We start from the raw sequence: 23,369 nt of genomic DNA on the forward strand, positions 1-23,369 counted from the left end.
AGCCACTAAGGGGGTCTCTGGTACTACTGTGGGAACCAATGTAGGGGACACTTACTACTGGAGCCACTATGGTGGAGGGGGGCATTATTACTACTGGAGCCACTATAGGAGAAGGGCCATTATTACTACTGGGGCCAATTTGGGAGTCACTATTAGTACTGGGGTCCCTATGGGGGTCATTATTACTACTGGGGCCAATATGGGGGAATAATTACTACTACTGGGGCCAATATGGGAGTCATTATTAGTACTGGGGTCCCTATGGGGGTCATTATTACTACTGGGGCCACTATGTGGAAATCATTACTACTACTGGGGCCTATATGGGAGTCACTATTATTACTAGGGTCACTAATACTACTGGGGCCACTATAGGGGTCACTAATACTACTGGGGCCATTATGAGGGGTCATTATTATTACTAGGGTCACTATGGGGGGGGCAATATTACTACTGGGGCCACTATAGGGGGTTCATTATTACTACTGAGTCACTATTATTACTGCTTTCACTATGGGGGTCTTTATTACCACTGGAGCCACTATGGAAGTGGGTCACTATCACTAATGGTACTACTATGGGGGTCACTATTACTACTGGGGTCGCTATGGGGGGTCACTATTATTACTGGGGTCGCTATTAGTACTGGAGCCACTATGGATGTGACTATTATTACTGGTCACTATGAGGGGTCACTATTATCTTACAGGCTTACAATTACAATAAGCCCTTTAAAGACAACCATAAGGCGGATGTGGCCTTAAGTAAAAATGAGTTAAGGCTCATTAACACACAAAGACAATCTTTCAAACGATTGAAAGAGTGACAGTTTTAGCAATCATTTTGCATAAAGTAGTAATGGGCGCTAATGCCCATTAGCACTTTATCAGCTTCATTTGCATGCAAATGAGCCTCCAAGAGATGCTTGCAGAACACAGCAGGTGGTCTGAGCTCTGCAATTAGCTCCTTTGTTCTTGCATGGGCTGTCAGCTGAATATAATGTAATCAACTGCTCCCGTGGAGAACACAGCTTATGCTCCTGTTATCTCTATCCGGCTGAACGATGGATTTTAAGCTCACCTTAAAATCATCGTTCAGCCGAAGAGTAAACGATGGGAGCATTTACACATAATATTATCACTCATATGCCATCGTTTGAACTAATTTTGAGTGATAATCATTGCGTGTAAATGGGGCTTAAGACACCCCTGCCTGTCCTAGAAGATAACCTCTCCCAGTTAAAGACATTGTCTCAGGTAGAAAACCCATTGTTCATTGATCATCACTGCCAAAAATGAAATTTTCTCCGCAGTGGCCACGAATGTGTAAATTTAGAATTACATGTTAGCCAACATGAATGGTCAGAATTAGGTTTTTGTTGGCAGCCCTCAGCTGAAGCCAGAAGATGCCTCCTCTATTATTTCTGTGGGCTCTGGTGGGCAGATGGAAATGGGCTGTTTTTTATTTCTGCCAAAAATGCATTGACATTTAATGAAATATGTCTGGTTTTCTTAACAGGTGATTAAAGAGCCACCACCGCCTCCTCCTCCAGAACCAGTGAGTACTGAGCCTTAAAGTGTCTTTATATGTGGCGATTATTACCCAAATTATCGTTGAAAACAGCGGATTGGGGCGACAGTCGCCCTGTGTACTAGCAGTCGCTGACAGGGAATTAAGTGAGACATTTTTCACTTGTTGGAATTGCTTGGTTTTTAGCAGAACTAGAAACCAAGTGACTGTCGGCAATGGAAACAGTGTGTGTTTGCAGTGAGTAGAGGGGGGCAAGTGGACCACTTCATCTCCATTCACAGTACACCTATCACTCCTGTGTAAAGCATAGGAGCAGTAGTCGCTGGGGCGTCCCATATAAAGGGACCTATAGGGACCTTTCACATGAGCTGAATATTTGTGGAAAACTCCTCTAAAGACGCTGACTATGCTATTCCGAGATGCTGGGTGTGCTACCTGTGGGCTGTTCTGGAGAAAATGGGTTTTGGTCAGCCTTTTAACCAGTGGCTTAGGCTGCGCTATGTGTATCCAAGGGCTAGGGTTTGGCTAATAATGCAATTTCAGAAATCTTTAGCTGAGCGAGTGGTACACGTCAGGGTCGCCCTCACTTACCATTGTTGTCTGTAGTGGTGATTAAACCCTTGGTGGCTATTTTGCATAACACAAATGATGTTTTAGGATTTTATAATGGTGAGAGAGGAATAGATTACTTTATAGGGGGATAAGCTTTTGCTATTTGTGGGAAGCACAGATACTTTGCTCACTAAAATAATAAATACCATTATCAGTTTAGGTAATTCTCTACTACAAATTGGATGAAATCTGCATTGCTTCTTCGTTCAGCTGCTCCGGCATCAATACAAACGGGAAGGGTGTTGGTTCCTGGCCTGGATATCCAGGAATGGAACCAACAATGTATCACTTATTAATCTATGATAGAAAAATCATGCTGTGAAGTAGAAATAGTTTACATTGAGATATGGAGTTATGAAAGATGACCCTGATGCCTCATCTGCTGCATGTTCTGCAGAACTCATCGATTTGGCATCTTTTCAGGAAGATTTATGGGTTGTTTAGGGACCTTCTTTGAAAGAAAGGAGTAACTGTTATCAAACTGGACGAATTACAGCTTTGGGGGAATTGCCAAACTCAATGCCTGGATTTACTTCCTAGCGTCACAGTAACAGCAATTACAGGGGTGGAGACTGGACACAGAAAGTGGACTTATAAGTCACATATCGGAGGAAGGACCATTGTTAGAATCTTCGGAAGCATATAGGATAAAGCTGAAAGTACCCACTCTGGTTCTTCTACATGAAACATGGTAGAAATGTAGAGATATCTTGGTCATGAAAGGTTGTACTAAAATCATGTCATTTTGGGCCAATGTTTATTATTTGGAATTGATGGGTTTAGTAGTTGATCCCAAAGAAGGATTAAATATGTATACTGGTTATATGATTACAGTAGTTTTGAATCGTTCCTGTCTGAATTCGGGTTTTCACACTCAGTGTTTTATTAGTTCTTGCAGCTGCAACATGTGGCACACAGTCAGGTTTGCACAATATTACTAATTTTGCTTACATCAGAGGTATTCGACCATATTACTATATCTTATGCCTCTCATAACTTAAAGGGATTGTCCATCTCTGAAAGATTGGTCATTTATTCTCAGGATAGGTCTTTAATGGCTGAGACCCCAGCCAATCAGCGGTTCAGGAGTGAGATTCAAATTTTTTAATTTTCCCTACTTGACTGACCAAAACATGTACATGAGGTGCCTGCAACACTGCACAATTCAGAAAATTCATCCTATAGTAACGTAATATGCGAGGCTGAATAAAGACACATGTTCATCTAATGCAGCTTATTACCCCCTCCCCCCCTCCTCCCCAATGTTTATCTAGAGGAAGGCAAAAAACCACAATGAGGTAGAAGCCAATTTTCCTCATTTTGGGAAAAAATTCCTTCCTGACTCCAATCTGGCAATTGGAATAATCACCCGATCACTGACCCTTTTGAAGTAATCAGTTATATAACAGATAATATTGTATCGCTCAAGAAAGACATCCAGGTCCCTCTTGTACTCTTGTATCAAATTCGCCATCACAACGTCCTCAGGCAGAGAGTTCCACAGTCTCACTGCTCTTACAGTAAAGAACTCCTATGTTGGTGCGGAAACCTTCTTTCCTATAGATATAAAGCTATTACAATACAACAACAGAACAAATCTACTAATATAACTACAAACCAAGAACCAAGGTTATGATATAAATGCAGAACGAAATCCAAGTGCATCTCAAATACTAGGGTGGTGAGACATTTGATGTTTAGAGACGCACATGGGGGCAGATGGGCCCCATCAGGGGCAGGAAGGCATTCAGTGGCTATGGAAGCACCTAGGGGGCGGGTGGACTTTTCAGGGGCAGCAAGGCGTGCAAATGGATAAATGTGCTGCATTTCAGATATGGGGCTAATCACCACAGAAATATGTCATAGTGCACTGGCAGCAGTGCCTACTTGGTCCCTTACTCTAGGCTCATCCCTGCTCAAAGCTATTTCTACTTCGTAAGTTGTAAAGAACATCCATGTTATTATTTAAATTTGGGAGTCAGGAAAGACACTAAATGTTCTAGGTTTTCTGGAAATGGAGGTAGGTCTTAAACATATGATATGGTCTTGCCCGGTTCTTTCTTCTTTTGAGAAAAGGCATCTAACCTAATATACAAGGTATATGGTGTAAGAGTACCTAATGTGTCAATGTTTGCTATACTTGGCTATGTAGGAGATGTATTGGCTGATGACATGGTAAATTTAACTATAGCCGAAATAATATACCAGGTCCGTAAACCAATAGCTAGACACTGGCAGCAAAATGCTCCATCATTAGTTGAAGAATTAATCAGAGTATTAACCCTTTGCAATCCAATTTTGGATTCATGGTTTCCTAGGAGGCTTTCTTTTTCTGCCATTGTACAATGGCGCCATCTGCTGGCTAGAGCCGGTACTGTGGTATGGGACATGCTGGAGAGGCCCCCGACAACAGAGCGGCCAGTAATATACAGTAAGAATACCCTGCCAGACGTCTTTCGACATCGGGGCTGTACAGCCTTTAATCAGAATGTCTTCAGACGTTAGACAGTGGATTGGAAAGGGCTAAAAACCAGTGATACTATTGGAAAAAGGTTTATATTTGAGAAGAGGTACTTCTTCAAAGTTTGACAGGCAATGGGAACCATGGATAGGTTCTCCCACTCTTGCATGAACACCTTCTACTACTCTTGTGATATTGAATGATACTCATACATGGTTCATCAAGATTCTCTGCTTATTTTATACATATTGTGAGGAGCTCAGAGGTGCGTTTCCAGATATCACTATGTTGTGGTTCACTTATGTACAACTTGCCTCTTTTTACAATGCTAATGGAAGAACGTCTTATTTTTCGACATCTCTCACACCAATAGTGTCGATCTTTACCTCCACTTCACCACCAGCCCGCAGTCTTTCAAGTTTATATGGATTACTTCCTTCCCTTGCCCCTCTTCTCCACTTTAATCCCCTTGTTACTGTTGTGCTCGTTCGTCTGTTAGATACCTCGCTTGGTATGTTACTGTCTCTTTTGTTTTTAATTTACATTCGTACTGCTGTTTTATAGGGCGCCTCCTCGGTGTTATATCCTATTGATGTTAGACTGTATTATATAAAAGGCCGTTCAATATTCCTATCTGCTAATTTTTTTTATTTCTATATGGCCCACGGTATTTCACGTATGATTTTGGAATTCCAGCCCTGCAAAGTTGGCGTTCTTTATATTTTTCTACTGGAAGGTCCCATTTTTTGCCTATTTTTGTTTGTATTTTCATTTGTGTGTTTTCTGTTTTTTTGTAATATTTTTGCCAAAATGTCTATAAGCAGATTAAACCTAAATCCCTATGGAGTGAGCAATAATGTTATCATATGACTGTGTAAAGAGAAACTATGAATCTGAAGCTTCGTATAAAAAAAAATTACTATTACCACCAGTTTTACTTAACAAGAAAGACCACAAAACATAAATGTGGTTGAGTTCAGTGGGCCGCGTTTTTTTATGGAAAGGATCGTTGTCCGTATCAAATCAAACAAAAACTAACCCCAAAGTAATTAGCTTGTGTCTTCATGCAAGTTTAGTCATGGCTGATAAAATAGGCCACACTTGCTAAAAATCCACCAATAAGGAAACTATGTAAACCTAAGCTGTGTCCCGATCCCCACATAACGGAAAACAGGCTAATTCAATCCCCTTCTGCAAGCCTGACAGAAAGATGTCAATTCCAATGGCGTGATGTGTACTCCATCCGCCAACACTATTGACCCCTTTAAATTGTCTATGGCATATAGCTCCTCCCTCACCATTGTGAATATGCCTGGACACCTAAACTTTTAATAGCCTTCTGACCCTCTTAATCGCTTCCAGGTTGCATAGTCCTTTCCAAAGCATTCTAGAACCAAACCAGAACCAAACTGTCAAAAAAGGTTATCCAAATCTGACTCAATACCCCATATCAGTTGAAATAGTTTTACCGAACACAGGTCATTACCCCCAGTGTAGGAACTGTCCATGGGAACTGGCCGTTTGCATGCAGTAACCATTCATCTGATGCCAAACAATGGCTCTTGCAGGTGGATGGCATCACCGAACCTTCAGCTTAATTCAATGCAAAACGTAGGACTAGATGTCCAGGCAAAAGCTATGAAAAAGTAGACTAAGCCCAGCAAATCCCTGACTCAGAGTCAACCTACAGCCCTCCCTGTGGAGTAAACCTCTAGGGAACCATGGCTGAAGGACGGACCCAATTTTGGCATAGGCTTCATTCCCACCAGGGTGTCCGATTTTGGTACATGAAAAATGAAATGATTAACGTGTGCATATTGGTATGACATCCGTATGCCAACTCAGCAATGATGAGGGAATAACAGGGTCACACAGATGCTCTCCTTGTGGGTCTCTTTTTTTATTGTACACCCACCAACTCTCGACCGAGAAGTTGGATCAGAATAAGGCATGTTGTGATATATATATATTTACAGTCATGTAAAGTATGGCATGTCATGACTGTATATGTAACAAATATTACACATAAGTAGTTGAGCAAAACTTATGGAAACCCCGGAAACCCAAGAATATCTCTACTGGAATGTAAGAGGTTATTCATGTGTTAGCCATGTACCAGCCAACAAAATCCTCATTCACTGCACCATACATGACTTGGAACCCCCTTCCCTTTGTGTCAGGATACAGCTGGACTCTGCAGCTATATATACACAGGCTTCCTTTCATTCATCCCTATATATGACTTTAACACCACAGCCCCCAGACAATGACCCCCTTTGTTTTATTACATCAGTAGAATTCTAGAAGTAGTTAACGGCACCTTTGAAAAAAAATTGTAACTCCAAAACCCTCCAAAAAAAGTCCTGCAAGTATTTTTACATATACTGCAAGTAATGTATATATACAGTAGATCAACCTATTACATAAAGGACTACTATGACTGGCTAATCTGAGTACAAGTATATAGCTATTTTTCATTATAATGTGTTCACTTCCAAAGTTTTGAAAGTTTTCAACTTTTGACAACCCCTTTTAGATTGTGAGTCTCACAGAGTCAAGTTGGTCATGCTTTATACCTGCTCACTATTGCTGCAGTGCCCCTGCAGGGAAAAGGAAACATTGCATGACACTTATGAAAGTTAATGGGCCATGAGGAACATTGATGGATTTTCTATGATGTCTATGATACGATACCAATGTCCATTTTGGTCCAACTGTTGTGACTTCCCACAGGGAAGCACAGTGTCACTTTGTCTCTTGTCAGCTCCACTTATTTACTGGAGTCCACATAGTTGTCCCATTATTGTCAATGGTCAACCATGTGACTTCTCAGGAACAGCCAAGTGGAGTCAACAAGCGGCAAAGTGGAATGGCATTTTCCTAGTAGTTGGACCTTCATGCAATATGCCATCAATGTCTACCCTGAGAAAACCCTTTTAATTACAGTGGACATCATTGAGACACTTGAGCAGAGGACAACACATACTGGTAACAGCAGAACCAACCTTTGTATGAATTGGCAGAATGGCTCCTAAATATAGATGAGCGAGTATACTCGCTAAAGGCAATTCCTCGAGCGAGCATTGCCTTTAGCGAGTATCTTCCCCCCTCGAGACTGCAGGTTCGGGTGCCGGCGGCGGGCAGGGAGCTACGGGGGGAGCGGGGCGGAACGGAGGGGAGATCTCTCTCTCCCTCTCTCCCCCCCGCTCCCTCCTGATGACAGCCGCTACTCACCGCTCCCCCGCGCCGGCACCCGAACCTGCAGTCTCGAGCTGGGAGATACTCGCTAAAGGCAATGCTCGCTCGAGGAATTGCCTTTAGCGAGTATACTCGCTCATCTCTACTCCTAAACAGATGAACTCTAATTTGACTCTTGACTAATTTGACAAAATGATTGAGACATCAACAGAATGAACAGGGATGGACAATGCAGATGTCATCCGGATAGGTCATCATTAGTTAATAAGTAGGAGTCCGCCACTTGGGATCCCCACCAATCAGCTGATTAAAGTGACGGCAGTGCTTCTGTAAGCACCACTGTAATTTCAATCTATACCAGACACAGCGCCATACATTGTATAGTGGCTATGCTTGGTATTGCAACTCAGTCCTATTCACTTCATTGGGACTGAGCTGCTCTTAGGCCACATGACAAATGAATGTGATGTCACTGTGCTGAGAAGAGGCTTTGACGCTCACCTCTTCAATCAGCTCATTGGCGGGGATCCCAAGCGGCAGTATAGGTCATCAATAGTGCAGTCCTGGAAAACCTCTTCAATGGAAGCTGTATACAGCAAATCTTAACACAGCAAGCTCCCACCGGTGGCAAATGTAATGGCTGTGCATCAAGAATGCTGGAGCCGCGATGGACCACATTAAAGGGGTTATCTAAGAAAAAACAATTTTTGCAAAGCTGCTTACCAGGCTGTACAAACATAGAAGAAGCCATATTCACCCAACCCAATCCCCAGCCCCTCCCGTTCTAAGGGTACCCTGTCTCCTGCTGCGGTGATGGCAGTACTCATGCCAGGGACATATGACCACCGCAACTAATCACCTGCTGACTTTGGCTATTGTTAACGAAATCATGGACCAAGGAGAGAAAAAGTGTATATATCTAAATGCCATTCTTTTCTGAACAGACTTTATAGTATATGCTCCTAGAGGTGGAGGCCCTATGGAATAATAGTTAAGATACTTTACATTGGTAACAATGGATCGTGTCCAGAATCCTACAGAAGTAATAGGTTATCTTTAAAAAATTTGTAACGGATTCTTATCAGTGGTTTTGGTAGATAATGATAGTGGATACATGGGAATACGGATACATCAGATGATTTTTCTTTGCTTTATTTTTTCGTTATGCTTGTACAATCAGGTACATCAGGTACATAATACAAACATAGATTGGTAGATATATTGGTAACCCTACCCTGGCTAGTGCAAATATCTATAGGGTCAACTGCAAATATTAGTAGCGATAGAGTTTTAAACACTGACAGAAGAGTGTAAGGAAGCAAGTCTGTTGCCACAATAGAAGCACATTGTCAGTTGTCACCACCAAACAATTTGTGTGGCTTACCCCCCAAACGTACAAAGAACGTTGTTCAACAGTCTGGTTAACCGGCTGTCTTTCCACTGGTACCCCTATATACTGGTACCCTTCCACTGGTACCCTTGTAGTTTGTATTTTTGTGGGGCTTAGGAATAGGTGTATAGGACACGGTTGTAGGATATGTCCACACCCAGAAATGCTGTATATTGTAAACTCTGTAAACTGGATAGAGGAGGCCTGCACGGGTTCTCACCAACTACCCTGCTTCCCTGAAAATAAGACATACCCTGAAAATAAGACAGCATGAGTTTCCAGAATTTTTGAGGATGCAAAATGATTTTTCAGGCTTTTTGAGGATGCTTGAAATATAAGCCCTACTCCAAAATTAAGCCCTGCTATCAGTTAATTTAAAAAGTCAATTTAAATAGTGTCCAGGCAGCTATACATGTAAAAAAGTTAAACCTTTTTGAACAAAAATTTATATAAGACACTATCTTATTTTCGGGGAAACACGGTATTGACAAAGGGAATCGAGCCAACCAAGTTTTTGTCATTGGACTTGCTTAAAGTGACTCTCCGGTCTTGGACAAACCACATAACGTCTCTGACTACCTGATGCACATTGAGCCCTTGTGGTGCACCAGTAGACTGAGACACTATACGCTGCTGTCATTGGCCTGTGCTGCTCACATGAGCAGTGCTGGCCAATCAGAGCAGTGTATAGTATCTTAGGGCCCTTTTACTTGGGGTGATAAATTATTCAGATTCTCACATGCGGCAGGAATCTGAACGATTATCATTCAGTGTAAATGCCCTGACTGAACCACAAGCAAGAATTTGTTCGCTCTTTGTTTGTCATTCAGTTTCGGACCATGTAAACAGGCAGTCGTTCATCTATGAACAACTGTCTGTTTACCGTGAATGTAGGCGGATGGGCCGGAACGATTCCCGTCCCGCTCCGCCTCCAGTCACTGAGCGATGATCATTCCTGTTTAAAAGTACATGAACAATTATCACTGGGATGACCTGTCGGGTATCTGCACCCAACAAGTCCTCTCATGTAAAAGGGCTCTTAGACTGCCGACATACCACCAGGGCTCGATGTGCATCAGGTAGTCAGAAAAGTGTTATGGCCATCTTAGTTTGTTCATAACTAGAGGGTCGCTTCAACTGTGTCCACATCTACTCAGAAGAAATGTATAATGAGCTTCCATTTTGAATCTTGCCTATTCAGGAATCTGATGATGAGGATGGTCTACCAAAGAAAAAGTGGCCAACTGTGGATGCATCTTATTATGGAGGAAGAGGAGTCGGGGGTATTAAGAGAATGGAGGTAAAATGGGGGGAGTTGTCATGTTATAAATTCATTAGGTATATTTTCCATTTTTCATCTTATTAGACAGTGTTACCATTTCCTTCGAAAATAGAGTTTGTCCCTGACACCGACAGCACTGATTGGACAATGTCAGAGTGTGTAGGAACAAGCCCCATAAATGGCAACACCCACTTGTACTTCTATACCTATGTTTCCAGCAGAAATAACTAAAGAACAACAAAATACAGAGTTCTAAGGAAAGATATTTCAGAATGGTTGTTTCTTGGGGAATACAAGAATAAAGCCAACATATCATGAGAGCTGACGGGACCTTTTTAGTGGGTTGAATTTGGAGGTTACAGCCTGACAAAGTTGAGTAATACAAGATGTAGTATATACAGCATATAATTTATTTTACTGTAGGTGAGGTGGGGTGATAAGGGCTCCACGGAAGAAGGAGCAAAACTAGAGAAACCCAAAAACGCAATCATTAAACTGCCGGATCAAGAATTCGAACCCTGGGAGCCTAAACCAAAGAAAAACTCACACCGTAATAATCCGCAGGAGAGGAAATGGTACAGTCCAATCAAGGTAAAGAAGACATTACTTCCCTACAATGGTCTATCTTGTAGAGGAATTGTAGGGGAAGTTGCTCATGACTTTGTGTTTCACTTCAGGGAAAGCTGGATGCAATTTGGGCTCTGCTGAGGAGAGGATACGACCAAGTGTCACTGATGAGGCCACGGGCAGGGGACAAGGTAAGAACATATGACATGTCTGTAGTCACTTCCCTGTGAGAGGTCATCTAGGTTATCTAGACATACTTTGGATTTGTTCTTCAAGAAGATCTACTGTAGCTTGGTGTTTTATAAATGTGAAATCAATGCCACTCGAGGAATGCAACTTGAGGGGGTCAGCATGGCATTTGGCTCAGGTTCTTAGTGCCAGCAGGAACACCAGCAAGCTGCCGCCTTGGCCATGATATTTAAATACAGGACTAGGGCAGTGAACTAAATCTTTGGCCTGGTTGAAGGAAAGCCCATGACAGCACTTTTTGCCCTTAGGGCCTGGCAGGGCTGTGTTATTTTACGGTCATTGTACATAGCAGCCACTCAGGTCTATTATTTACCTGTGCTAGAAAGCTTGAAGCTAGATAGTATTTGGTTTGTGAGGCATAGTGTCAACCTTTCAGACCATTAGGGCAAAAAGTGTTGTCATCAGCACGCTAAGCTGCCAGAGTACCAGGGCAGGAAGTGTTGTCATGGTGACAGCTCATTGCTGAGTTCTGGGGAAAATAAGAGTTTTGTATTAACCCATTGACCAAAAGGGATATACATGTACATCCTCCAGAGTCTGGGTTTATACGGAGTAGGATCAGGAGCCTATCCCATTCCATACACGGTGGGCAACCAGGGCTGCTATGTATCTCTGCCTATTAAGACAGGCCTGTGGCCTGTCATAAAACAATCCCAATTCGAAAAATGTTGGGTCACTGTGTAAAATGTAAAGAAACAGATAATGCAATGACTTGGGAATTTCACCTAACCATATTTCCTTCACATTAGAACGCAGAACACATATCAGAAGGTGAAGAGAGATATTTTGAAATTTTTATTAATAAAAAAATTAACTTATTTAGAAATTGATGGCAGTAACACATCTCACAAAGCTTGGGCCAGGACCGTGTCTACCATTGTGTAGCATTCCCTTCTGTCTTCATTTGGCCTAGCATACTATATTACTATGTCTTCTTTTTACAAGTCTGTAAACGTCTGGGAAGTGAAGAGACCAATTACTGGAGTTCTGTGGAGGAATGTTGTCCCAATCTTGTCTGATGTAGGATTCTAGCTGCTCAACAGTCCGGGATCGTCTTTGCCGGATTTTTTGGTTCATAATGTGCCAAATGTTTTCTATTGGTGAAAGGTCTGAACTGCAGGCAGCTGGTTCAGCACCCGGACTCTTCTTCTGTGAAGCCATGTGGTTGTGATGGATGCAGTATGTGGTTTAGCATTGTCTTGCTGAAATATGCAAGGCCTTCCCTGAAAGAAACGTTGTCTGGATTGGGACATACATTGTTCTAAACCCTCTATATACTGCTCAGTATTAATAGTGCCTTTCAAATCGTGTAAGCTGCCCGTGCCATTAGCATCCCCATACCATCAGACATGAAGGCTTTTGAACTGTGAATTGTGGATGGCACAGTGAACTGTGTTCACGTACAATGATTTCTGGAAGCATTTCTGAGCCCATGTAGTGATTTGCATTACAGAATCATGCCTGCGTTCAATGCACTGATGCCTGAGGGCCCGTAAATCTCAAGCATCCAATACTAACTATTGTCCCTGTCCCTTGTGCACATGAATTTATCCAGATTCTCTGAATCTTTTGATGATATTATGTACTGTAGACAGTGGGATATTCAAAGTCTTAGCAATTTTACATTAAGGAACATTTTCTTGGTGTCAGTTGTTCACAGATTGGTGAGCCTCTGACCATCTTTGCTTCTGAGAGACTCTGCCTCTCTAACATGCTCGTTTTATACACAGTCATGTGACTTAGTAGAAAATAGACTCTCTAGCTGTTTTGTAGTATAGCAGTAGAAATATCACATACTTCAATATAAATGCAAGTTTAAATCCCCTATTGGAAAAAAATAAGTGTAAAATATTTTTTTCTTTTATAAGAAATAAAGGATATTAAATGTTAAAAAGAAAACCCTTTTTCTGTATTCATAATAAAAAGAAAACTGAAGCAAAAAAGCACAGCACCAGAATTGTGCTTTTTTTGGTCACCCTGTCTCATAGAAATACATTTAATAAAAAGCACTAGAAAAGTCGTATGTACTCCAAAATGGTACCAGTATAAACTACAGGTTATCCCGCAAAAAACAAGCCCTTACACAACCCTACTGACAGAAAGATAAAAAAGAGTTACGATGGTCAGAAAATAGCGGCAGAAAATCTTTTTATTTTTTTATTTTATTTTATAAAAATTTTTATTTAAAAAAAAAAATTGTACTGACTAGAGATGAGCGAGCATACTCGCTAAGGACAATTACTCGAGCGAGTATTGCCCTTAGTGAGTACCTGCCCGTTCGGAAGAAAAGATTCGGGTCCCGGCGCTGGTGAGCGGTGAGTTGCGGGAGTGAGCAGGGGGGAGTGGGGGGGGAGATCCTCCCCTCCGTTCCCCCCCGCTCTCCCCGCCCCCCGCCAGCACCCGAATCTTTTCTTCAGAGCAGGCAGGTACTCGCTAAGGACAATACTCCCTCGAGTAATTGCCCTTAGCGAGTATACTCACTCATCTCTAGTACTGACCCATAAAGTTATTATGTCATTTTTGCCAGTGTGTACCCCCCACCCCCCACCCCAAGGATGATGAAATTACCTTTTTTCCCTTTTTCACTCCATTTAGAAATTTCTAAAAAGTTTTTCAGTACATTATATGGTACATTAAATAATACCACTGAAAATTACAACTCGTCCCACAAAAAACAACAAGTCCTCAGACAGCTGTCGATGCAAAAATAAGACAGTTCCGATTTTTTGAAAGTGGAAAGGAGAAGTGGAGAAAAATAAGAATAAAAGCCGCATCCTTAGGGGTTAAAGGGGTATTCAAAAGCTTATGATTATAAGCTTTGGTGGAAAAGGCTCGACTGATGAGTAACTAATGAGTAGGACTCCCTGCAATCACCAGAATGGGGTCCACTCTCCCCCATTCCCCAGCTGCAAGTCGAAACATTCGAGCGCTGCGCTTTACGGTGCTGTAAGCTTTGCCAACTTTTCTATGGGGATCGAATCAAGTTTTGTGAAAGTGTAAAAGTTGCTATAAAAGCAGAAGTTTACGCAAAACAGGCGCCATTTCTTGACTATATGTTCTGCCTTTGACCAGTTCCCCCAGACTAACGCTATGTGGGAACAGACAATTTTGGCTGCTCTTTGAGATTTATCCTTTCTTTTCTCTTTATTTTTTACTTTCTTTCCTTTCTAGGGACGCTGTATTAATTTCACAAGAGTTAAAGCTGATGGAAGCCAAGCTATCTATAGGCCACCACCCAGAAGTTCTTCACCAAGCCCTCCATCACCTCCAAGTCAGCCAGCTCACCAACCTCCACAGCGGCAACCTCCATTGGGTCCTCCACCTTCACGAATGCCCCCAGGTCCACCTCCTTCTCGCCCTCCTCCGCAGCCTATACATTGAGCCCATGCCATTGGCTTCTGTACGCTGGACTTAATTTCACTTTGTTAGAGCGGCTGCACGACTGTAGTAAAAGAAGAGTTCTGGCCTGTAGTAGATTCTGCAATCTAGGAACCAGACATATCACACATAACAAAACTTCTTTCTGTCTTCCCCAACAGAATGCATTGCAATTGCCCTTGAGATGGCAAATTTACAAGACTACTACAATGCCCATGTAGGTCTTCATCATAACCCAGAGCTTTTTCAATGTCGTGCAGCTGCTTTTAACTCTTGCTGTTCTGATGTTAGTCTAGCAGCCGAAGGGTTACACATACTCGGTCTATTTATTCTGTCTGTTGTTGTTATATGTTAGAAATGACAAATGGAGTTTGTTGCTGGCCAGCAAAATATGCCCCATTTGTGCTCAGATGACAGCCTGACCTCAATGATATCCTCTCCAATCTCGTATCATGTAAACTCCATTTAGATCAGGTTTTCATTTTCTGCTTCACTTTCATGTACTAAATTCCCTAAGGGACCTTAGAAACGGGGCGGAATTCGTCACATTTCTACGTCACAATGTTATCCCTACGGGGCTTGAATTCCGCACCTGTTAAAATCCACAAGTCTGAACTTCAAAATTCAAGATTCAATTCTGCAGCCGAAAAGCTTTCTGCTACGGAATGAAGGACGTCCTGCAGAATTCTTGTTGTGGATTTCTAACATACAGGAGATCCTATTCCGTAACTAAGGTCTGTGGAAAGAATGCAATAAATTCTGCAAGACGTTCCGCAGCTAAAAATGCAACAAAATCTCCTCTAATTGATGACGTCTGCATCTGTGTTGCATCCTGCAGACAATTCCGTCCCGTGGGAAAGCACCCTGGAAGAAATGGCACTGGATACCAGCTTGTACTGTCAGGCATGCCGGCTAAGATCCCTTCCTTGATCTCAATAGGTCTCCTTGGCCCAATCAACTGTTCCTTCTTCTACGGAAAAATAAGTTGTTCCCTTGCCGAAATATATGATGACAGAGCTTGCATCAGATTAGTGTAGAAGACAGGGCAAGGCCAAGACCATGGCTAGTTGAGGTTCTCAGCAGACTATTGGCCTACAGACTGGTCCATGCCATCTGTAGTGTGGGCCGGAAGGAGAACAGTTATTCTCTCTTTGTATAAATGTGTATGTGAAAGTTATGTACAGCATTAGCATGTGACACTGCTGGGCAGTTCAAGTAATTTATAAGATGTGTTGACGATCTTCTTAACCTCCATCCCAGTAGCTGGAAGTCTCAGTTAGTTAGGGACAACTAATATGTCATCTTCAATAAGTGGGAATGTAATTTATTTGAGTACATATGTCTGTATTGAATTTACACAATTGAAGGCATTCATAATCCTTAACAACATTGTATAATCTCAGTGCCAGTCCAACAAATCTCAGAAAATAGGCATGGAATTTGTCATTTGAGGGCAACGTCACTGTTCTACAGTTGACTTTTCCTCTACAATTCTTCACTGTTGTTTTGGGAGATTTTTTAATCTTCATTGAGTTTATTGAACTCTGCAAATTCCAAGTTTAAAATGATGGAAGGATGAAAATGAAACATGGGGGAAGGACACTGTGTTTCGAAAGAATGTGCTTCCGACTGTACATTCAAGAACAGATTAAATTAGACTGGTTGACTGATAGTTTCTTTCTCAAAAGCATGGTTAAACTTTGAGAAGACCAGTAATACCAATGAAACACTCAACCTTACAGTAAATTGCTCCATTAGATATTGTCACAACTAACAATAGCCTGGTATGGTCCAAACATGGCTTCAATTTTAAGATTCATTGAGTAGCGATCCGTTAAAGAACAGAGAGCCAGTGGCATACATAGAAGAGAAGGTAGTCCATAGCAAATATGGTGCCCGTCATGGTTCCTTTTTGGAGTGAAGTGCTATACTTGCATGCACTGTGCAATTTCAAAAGGGATAAAATAACCAGGGCTGGCCCCCTCTCTCCAAGGGGACCATAGCAGTTCGTCTTCTATGGTACATACACCTTTAGAGAGGGTACAGGAGTTGAGGGATAGTGTGCTACTGTATTACACTCGCCCATCTTCACCAAGTAAAAAGCTCATGTCGAATGGACATTTGGAGCTGTAATTTGGAGGTGGCACCTCTTAAAGAAAGCCTGTCGCCTTAATTTTTGACTAGTGAAGCAATATACTTTTCCATGTGTGCCAACAGGAGGAATCCAACTGAACTTTTATTTTGTTTATTCATTTCTTGCTCCTCTCTCTCCCCATAAATTGTTCACTTGCCATACGCTAATTTGCAGCAAACCATCTGATGGGCAGTCCACCTCTGTCAGCGGACCAAGCTCTCTCCTTGACTATTGAACTAAAAACCACCCCTGTTCTTGCTGTGTGACCCTCCAGTGGGCAGAGCTTTCAATGCACTTGTGCTGCACTGACGATGGTGCATTCACGTGACGTCAGTGGCCCGAGAAGGACTCACAGTGCATGTACCCTTTCACCCAGTGCACTGCATGTGCTCTGATTCCTTTTTGGGCTGGACTGACGTTTTGCACATGCGCTGTTGTCAGTGCAGCTCAAGCGGATGGAAAGTGGGAGGTACGACGTCTCCAGTGGGCAGGGCTGAAAGTGTCACAAAGCAAGGAAGAAGGCATTTTTAGGTTCAAGAGTCAGGAAAAGAGACCAGAACACTGACAGAGGTGCCCATCGGATGGTCCACCACTAATTGGTATATGGCGCACAAACAATTTATGGGGCAATATTTCAAGAGGGGAGCAAGATTCAAACAAAATAAAGGTATGGCTGGATTCCCCATGTTGGCACATATGTAAAAGTATATTGCTTTACTAGTAGAGATGAGCGAACGTACTCATTTCAAGTAATTACTCGATCGAGCACCGCGATTTTTGAGTACTTCCATACTCGGGTGAAAAGATTCGGGGGGCGCCGGGGGCCGGGGAGAGGCATGGCGGAGCCCTCTCTCTCTCCCCCCCACTCCCCGCTGCAACCCCCCACTCACCCACGGCGCCCCCCGAATCTTTTCGCCCGAGTACGGAAGTACTCAAAAATCGCGGCGCTCGGGCGAAAAAGGGGCGTGGTCGAGTAGCTTTGCTCATCTCTATTTACTAGTCAAAAATGAAGATGACAGACTTCCTTAAAACATAGTTTTTGAGAGTCATAATTTTCTAAATAAGGGGAGTAATGTAAGGGGAGACAATGAGAGATGACCCCACCAAGTGAGGGCACTTAGACGCATGAGTTTTATGTAAGAGGTTATACAGGTTGACATGAAAGATCATTGAAAGTGACTAGAAAGAGATGGTATATGGAATCACATTACACAATAGGAGCCTAATTACTGTTGACAGATTTTTTTTTTTCTAGAAAAAAAAAAGTTGATTTTTTTTTTACGAAATGTCTTCACTCTGGTGTTACAAAGTTGGCAAGGACGCCATCTTGTTTAGTGGAGGTTATTCAACATTAGAGATTTATATATACGGTATACATACCATACTGTAACGTAAATATTTTACGTTCAAGTTTTTCTGATATTTAGAAATTAAGCAATTTTTTTTATACTAAGCTTTATCGTTCTATCTCTGTATTGGTATTTCCTTCAAAGTTTCTTAGTTATGTTGTTTTTGAAATTCTCAGATGACCGCCTGGAGATCCCACACTTTATGTCAGATGACAGGGCAAGTTCCAAAACTATCATTATTAGATATTAAGAGAGCAGTGGCATACATAGAAGAGAAGGGGTCCCATAGCAAAAAGTTAGAATGAACTTAACAGTTCTTCTCGAGAGGGAAGTCCTCCAGAAATTCTCACCACCCAGTAGGTACCAAAGGGGATGGGACCAACCGATGCATGGGCCTCTTTCTCCAAGGGTCAAACAGCAGTAGCATGAGCTGCCTCTTTGTATCTAGGCTCTTGGTTAAAAGACTGGAGTTCTAAAGAAAGTTTGCTACAGATTGACATAGACTTTAGGCGGAGTGGTGTATTGGAGGATCTAAAAGGCAGTTGTTAGAATCATAATGATCTACAGACATTTACAATGAACATCAAATTTTGGAAACCATCTTGTCTTACGGTGACGATGCATTACTCCAATGGCAGTTTTCTATAATAGTTGGTCGTATTAGGTCTATATCATTGTCATTTTAGTGCTCTTTTATATAAGATTTCTCATATTAACAAACATTTAAGCCTTTTTTTCCAAGGTTTTTTAGGATGTGTTTCTATGCAGTACTGTCTTCCAGAACATCACTACTACATAAGAGAGAGGGAGTCAAAAGAAAACATATTGATCACAACTTATAATGCTGGCTCAATCTACCACAATCATATCTGTGTGGGAGGCCCCAGAACTTGTTTTTTTTCCCTCCCTCCTTTCTTAAGGTGTAACTGGAAGTCATTGGGCCAATACAAAATCTACACCAGGGCTCCCTACTATCATGTGCCATTTATAGTACTCTTGTTTTCCTATCTGGTAAAGGATTCATTAGGCCCCATCACGCACTTAGGCCCAGGGGCAACTATATTTTCTGTACACCTAATATTTACAACCCTGCTTCTATCCTATCACTTAAAGAAACATTCACTCTGTTCATGTTACCTTTTGTGGAATGTTATGGTGGCAATGAAAGAAGGGATTTTGTTCAGGTTCACATGGGAAGGAAATTAGTCAAAAAGTTCTTTAAAGCGAACCCAGCCACATGCAGAGCACCTAGACGTGTCTATGGTCTTATGAAATTGTGATATCAATTCCATGGAGAATAGTTTGGAAAATGTATCCAAAGGTAACAATCAATTGACCAGCCCTTAATCTTATTAAGGCTGGAACCACGCATGCCGTTTGAGGTATAGTTTTTCATGCCTTCTTTGAGCCAAAGCCAGAAGTGTATGCATCAGCGCCGGCTGTCAGGGCCGAGATACATCGGGGTCGGAGCGGAAGCCACTGCTCCAACCCCTGTGCAGTGGCCGGCACTCGTAATTGAAAGCACAGCTACTTCAACCCCAATGTATCCCAGCACTGACAGCTGTCTGGAGTCTGGAAAGCCCCTTTAATATATAATAGGCATAGCTTTCGAAACCACTCCAGGGTTTGGTTAAAAAAACTGCACCAAAAATTGCTTTTGTGATTCGAGCCTTCAGGTGGTGCTAAAATAAAAACTGTCCTTTAAGAAAAGTGACCATAGATTAGTCATGGTGAGTACAATTTTAAAGAACATAGGGGATGAAGAATCCCATAGCAGAGATAAAACTGGGGAAGCTTTGAGGAGCTATTGACACCACCACATCCTAAATACCCACAATAAGGTAATTTCTTCTTATGTTCATGATTTGGGTACATTTTCCATTTTCTGTGCAAGTTCTCAGCCCCTAATTGAGAATCGGACCAACTTGGAAAGAAGTCCCCTCTCTTCAAAGGCCCCATAACAGCCACATAGGCTACCTCTATGGTACGTTCACCTTTGCAGAAAAGTAGCATTGAGGAAGCAAACATCAATATGGAGTGATCTAGATTCAGTATGTCAATGTTATATCATACTCTATGACACACATCCAGGTACATGTGTGTTCAAGCTTTATAAAGTCATGTTGTAATCATTTGCTATCTCTCAGTTAATAAAACATTTAAATAAAGAAATTACTTTTTGCCTCATTCTTATGTTGTCAATGATTGCTGGAGTGATACTTTCCATAGGCTTTATTAAATACCTGGGCCTGAGCTGTGGTGCCTTTTAAATGTATTAATAAGTGCAACTTGTACTGAAACTAGATTACTGATTCATTAAATATATATATATTCTGGGAATATATATACAGAAATATATGTTCTCTACCCCAGTTAGGAAGTATATAATGAACAATGTTCGCCTCCTTTAGCCAAAAATCAGCATGGGGCCTCAACCTTTGCAGCCACCAACTTCACCTACCACAAGGGTCCAATGTCCATGTCAGGTACTCTGGCTGTGTTTGTTTTTTTTTGTTTTGATGGTGTATGTGTCTGTATGGTTGTTGGTCCTTTGTCATGTATGCTGTGCTGTCTCTCATGTTGGTATCACCACACTTTGGTGGTTGTCTGTACACCTGTCACCCTTACCTGCTCTGTGTGGCATCATTGGTCAGGAGCAGGTACAGAGTGGTTGGAGAGATGTAGTCGGGAGAGGAAGACGTGTGTGATTGAGGCTGAGAGTCTGGCATTTCTGTCTGGGCTAAGCCCGGGCACATCCCTGATTAACCATGGGATGCAACCCCTCCGGGGACCTGAAGTCAGAATCAGCTCAGGGAGAAGAAGTTGGCAAGGAATGTACTCACTCCCCTGCTTAACCACTGAAATGGGTGGTACAGGAACCGCTCCGCAGCTCCAGATTGGGAGGACAAGTCTGGTGGAGTCTACCCCAACAAAGCAGCTAGGAACGCTCTCCCAGGAATTCCCCATCAGATAAGTGAGACTGATGGTGACTGCATTACAAGGAAGGAGTGTCTGTTTAATGCAAGTGTACTGCAGATTGTACCCGAAAACATGTTCCTGGGGTATTGTACCTAAGACTGTTGCAGTTTATTCTTGGAAAATCAAAGTGTGAAAATGTGGAATAAAAAAACGTGTGCCTGCGGTTTAAACTACACTTCAATTTTATATTTGATTTTCTGTTGGTTTGTTTCTCTAAGAGGCACTGGCGTCACGTGAACATTGCAAGGCAAGCCGTTATTAACACTTCAGGTATTTTTACCACTGTGTGTCGCTGGGTCGGGCCGTGCTTAAATGCTGCCGGGGTGGGACAGTAGAGCTGCCATTGACAAAACATCTTAATTCCCACATAGGTCTGTGCTTGGCTGCCAGATGTGTATGGAGCTGTCTATGTGCCAAAAGCAGACAACTCCATACATTACACAGTGAACCCAGATGATTACATGCCGAGTCCCATTAAAGTGAATGTGTGCTATGTTTTAGATGTTGTAGTTTTTTTGGTCTTTCCTCAACAATAGTGAGAAGTGGGACAACCCTTCTAAGGAGGATAAAAGGCACACTATCGACCTTTACAGTGCATTGTTATATATCTACTATAATAGAAGACATGGGACCACTGGGAAGCATCTATAGACATCAGCAGGCTCACATGTTGAGCCAGCTCCACATTGGTTCAGTGTGCCTGCAGACATTGATAGATGCTGCCTAGTGGTCCATCTGCTGCACTTGGAAAGTGCTCTATTAATATACAATATGGCATTAAGCTGCCCGACAAGCCGCCTTTCTCCACTGACTGCATTTTCAGTAGGCAGTGGACATCCTTTCTCATTGATCTTGAGAAGCAGAACATCCTAGGCTCAGGGGTTCACAAAGAACTTATGGGGTCTAATAGTAAAACCTGGCCTTAAAATTATATTGGACACAGCATATCTACCACATGGCAGGATTAAATACAATGATTCTGGTCTAGTATACCTCTAAATAATGCAATCACCATAAAATAGTTAGTTACCAGTTGTACACAGTGATAATCATTACAATGTAGTTACTTCCAGTGATCACAGGTGATGTTGTCCCTGGTTGGTGGCATGCTTTTAAGTTTTTCTCCTCTATCTGGGCCCAGACCACCACGAAGACTTATTCTAGACACAACTCATCTCTACACACTACCTGCATTACCAGTATCTCCCCATGGTATATGTCCTCTCTCTGCAGCCCTTAAAATTATAATGCCCCTTCTGTGCCCCTCAAAGCCATAGCAACCCGTCTGTTCTTTTCAAAATTATTCTACCCACTCTGTGTCTCTTAAAATTATAGTGCCCCTCAAAATGAGTTCCTCCCTTGTTCCCCTTAAAATTAGTGCTCCTTCTGTGCTCCTCAAAATTATTATGCCCCCTTTGTGTATTACCCCCTTCCCCAAATCTAATAAACAGCAGAAGTGCCTTTCCAACTCATAGTCCTACTGCTTGGCTCCATGCAGAGCCCAACTCCTTCCCCATTCCTGGTGTCTGAGTAGTAGAGGATAGAGTGGGCTATGAAGCATGAATGCACAGAGCCAGGCGGCAGGACTGTGAGTTAGAAAGACATTTCTGTTCCTGGCCAGATTTTGGGTCGAAAGTGATTAATTAGCTGTGGGATGCCTTCCACGTCTTACTAGGAGGCTCTGCTTGGAATGAGAGACTCAACTTGCCCCATGGCAGATGTGCCCCTCCATATGACCGTACAATGTAAAAGGTACAGATACCGTGCAGAGGCGTAGGTGCTGACCCCCTGTGCACTCATCCATAAGCTGGAGCTAAGCTGTCACTAGTTTAATATATTAGGCAAGCTTTCTGGGAAATAAAAGGATTGTCACTTTCTTCTTGTCCTAATGAAAGAACGGAAGGAACGATTACTAAGAAATGGCCATCGTTAGTGTGACATCTTATTGAAAGCGTCATGTGATGACAGAGACGTGGACTGTCCTGCTGTCATGGTGGGATAACACAAACACTGCCTGACTTTTCACCAACCCCTGTAACCGCAGGCCACCCGCCTGCCACAAACAATTTGTCAGCGGAGTCGCTGCTTCTGTCTGTGTCATTATGAAGGCATCATACGCCTCACATAACCAATCTCTGAGATGACTTGCAGCCAGAGTGCATTATGGAGCAACTCAAGTCAAGGGTGAGGTTAGAAGCAGCACACGCTGCTGGATCCTATGCTCCTTCTTGCTGCGTGGT

At 42.4% G+C, this 23,369-nt stretch overlaps 1 protein-coding gene across 1 annotated transcript in view; it reads left to right on the forward strand.

Annotated features, from left to right (window-relative positions):
* The window catches only part of ANTXRL (ANTXR like), a 116,488-nt gene extending 96,151 nt beyond the window's left edge, over positions 1 to 20,337 (forward strand). The window contains exons 14-18 of the mRNA XM_066587517.1: positions 1,519 to 1,557; positions 10,393 to 10,491; positions 10,897 to 11,064; positions 11,151 to 11,231; positions 14,461 to 20,337. Coding sequence (XP_066443614.1) covers positions 1,519 to 1,557; positions 10,393 to 10,491; positions 10,897 to 11,064; positions 11,151 to 11,231; positions 14,461 to 14,670 — 597 coding nt within the window. The 3' untranslated portion in view covers positions 14,671 to 20,337. The remainder of the gene's footprint in view (positions 1 to 1,518; positions 1,558 to 10,392; positions 10,492 to 10,896; positions 11,065 to 11,150; positions 11,232 to 14,460) is intronic.
* Positions 20,338 to 23,369: the final 3,032 nt, after the last annotated feature.

Source organism: Eleutherodactylus coqui, chromosome 13, assembly GCF_035609145.1.
Source record: "Eleutherodactylus coqui strain aEleCoq1 chromosome 13, aEleCoq1.hap1, whole genome shotgun sequence".
NCBI classification, from domain to species: domain Eukaryota; kingdom Metazoa; phylum Chordata; class Amphibia; order Anura; family Eleutherodactylidae; genus Eleutherodactylus; species Eleutherodactylus coqui.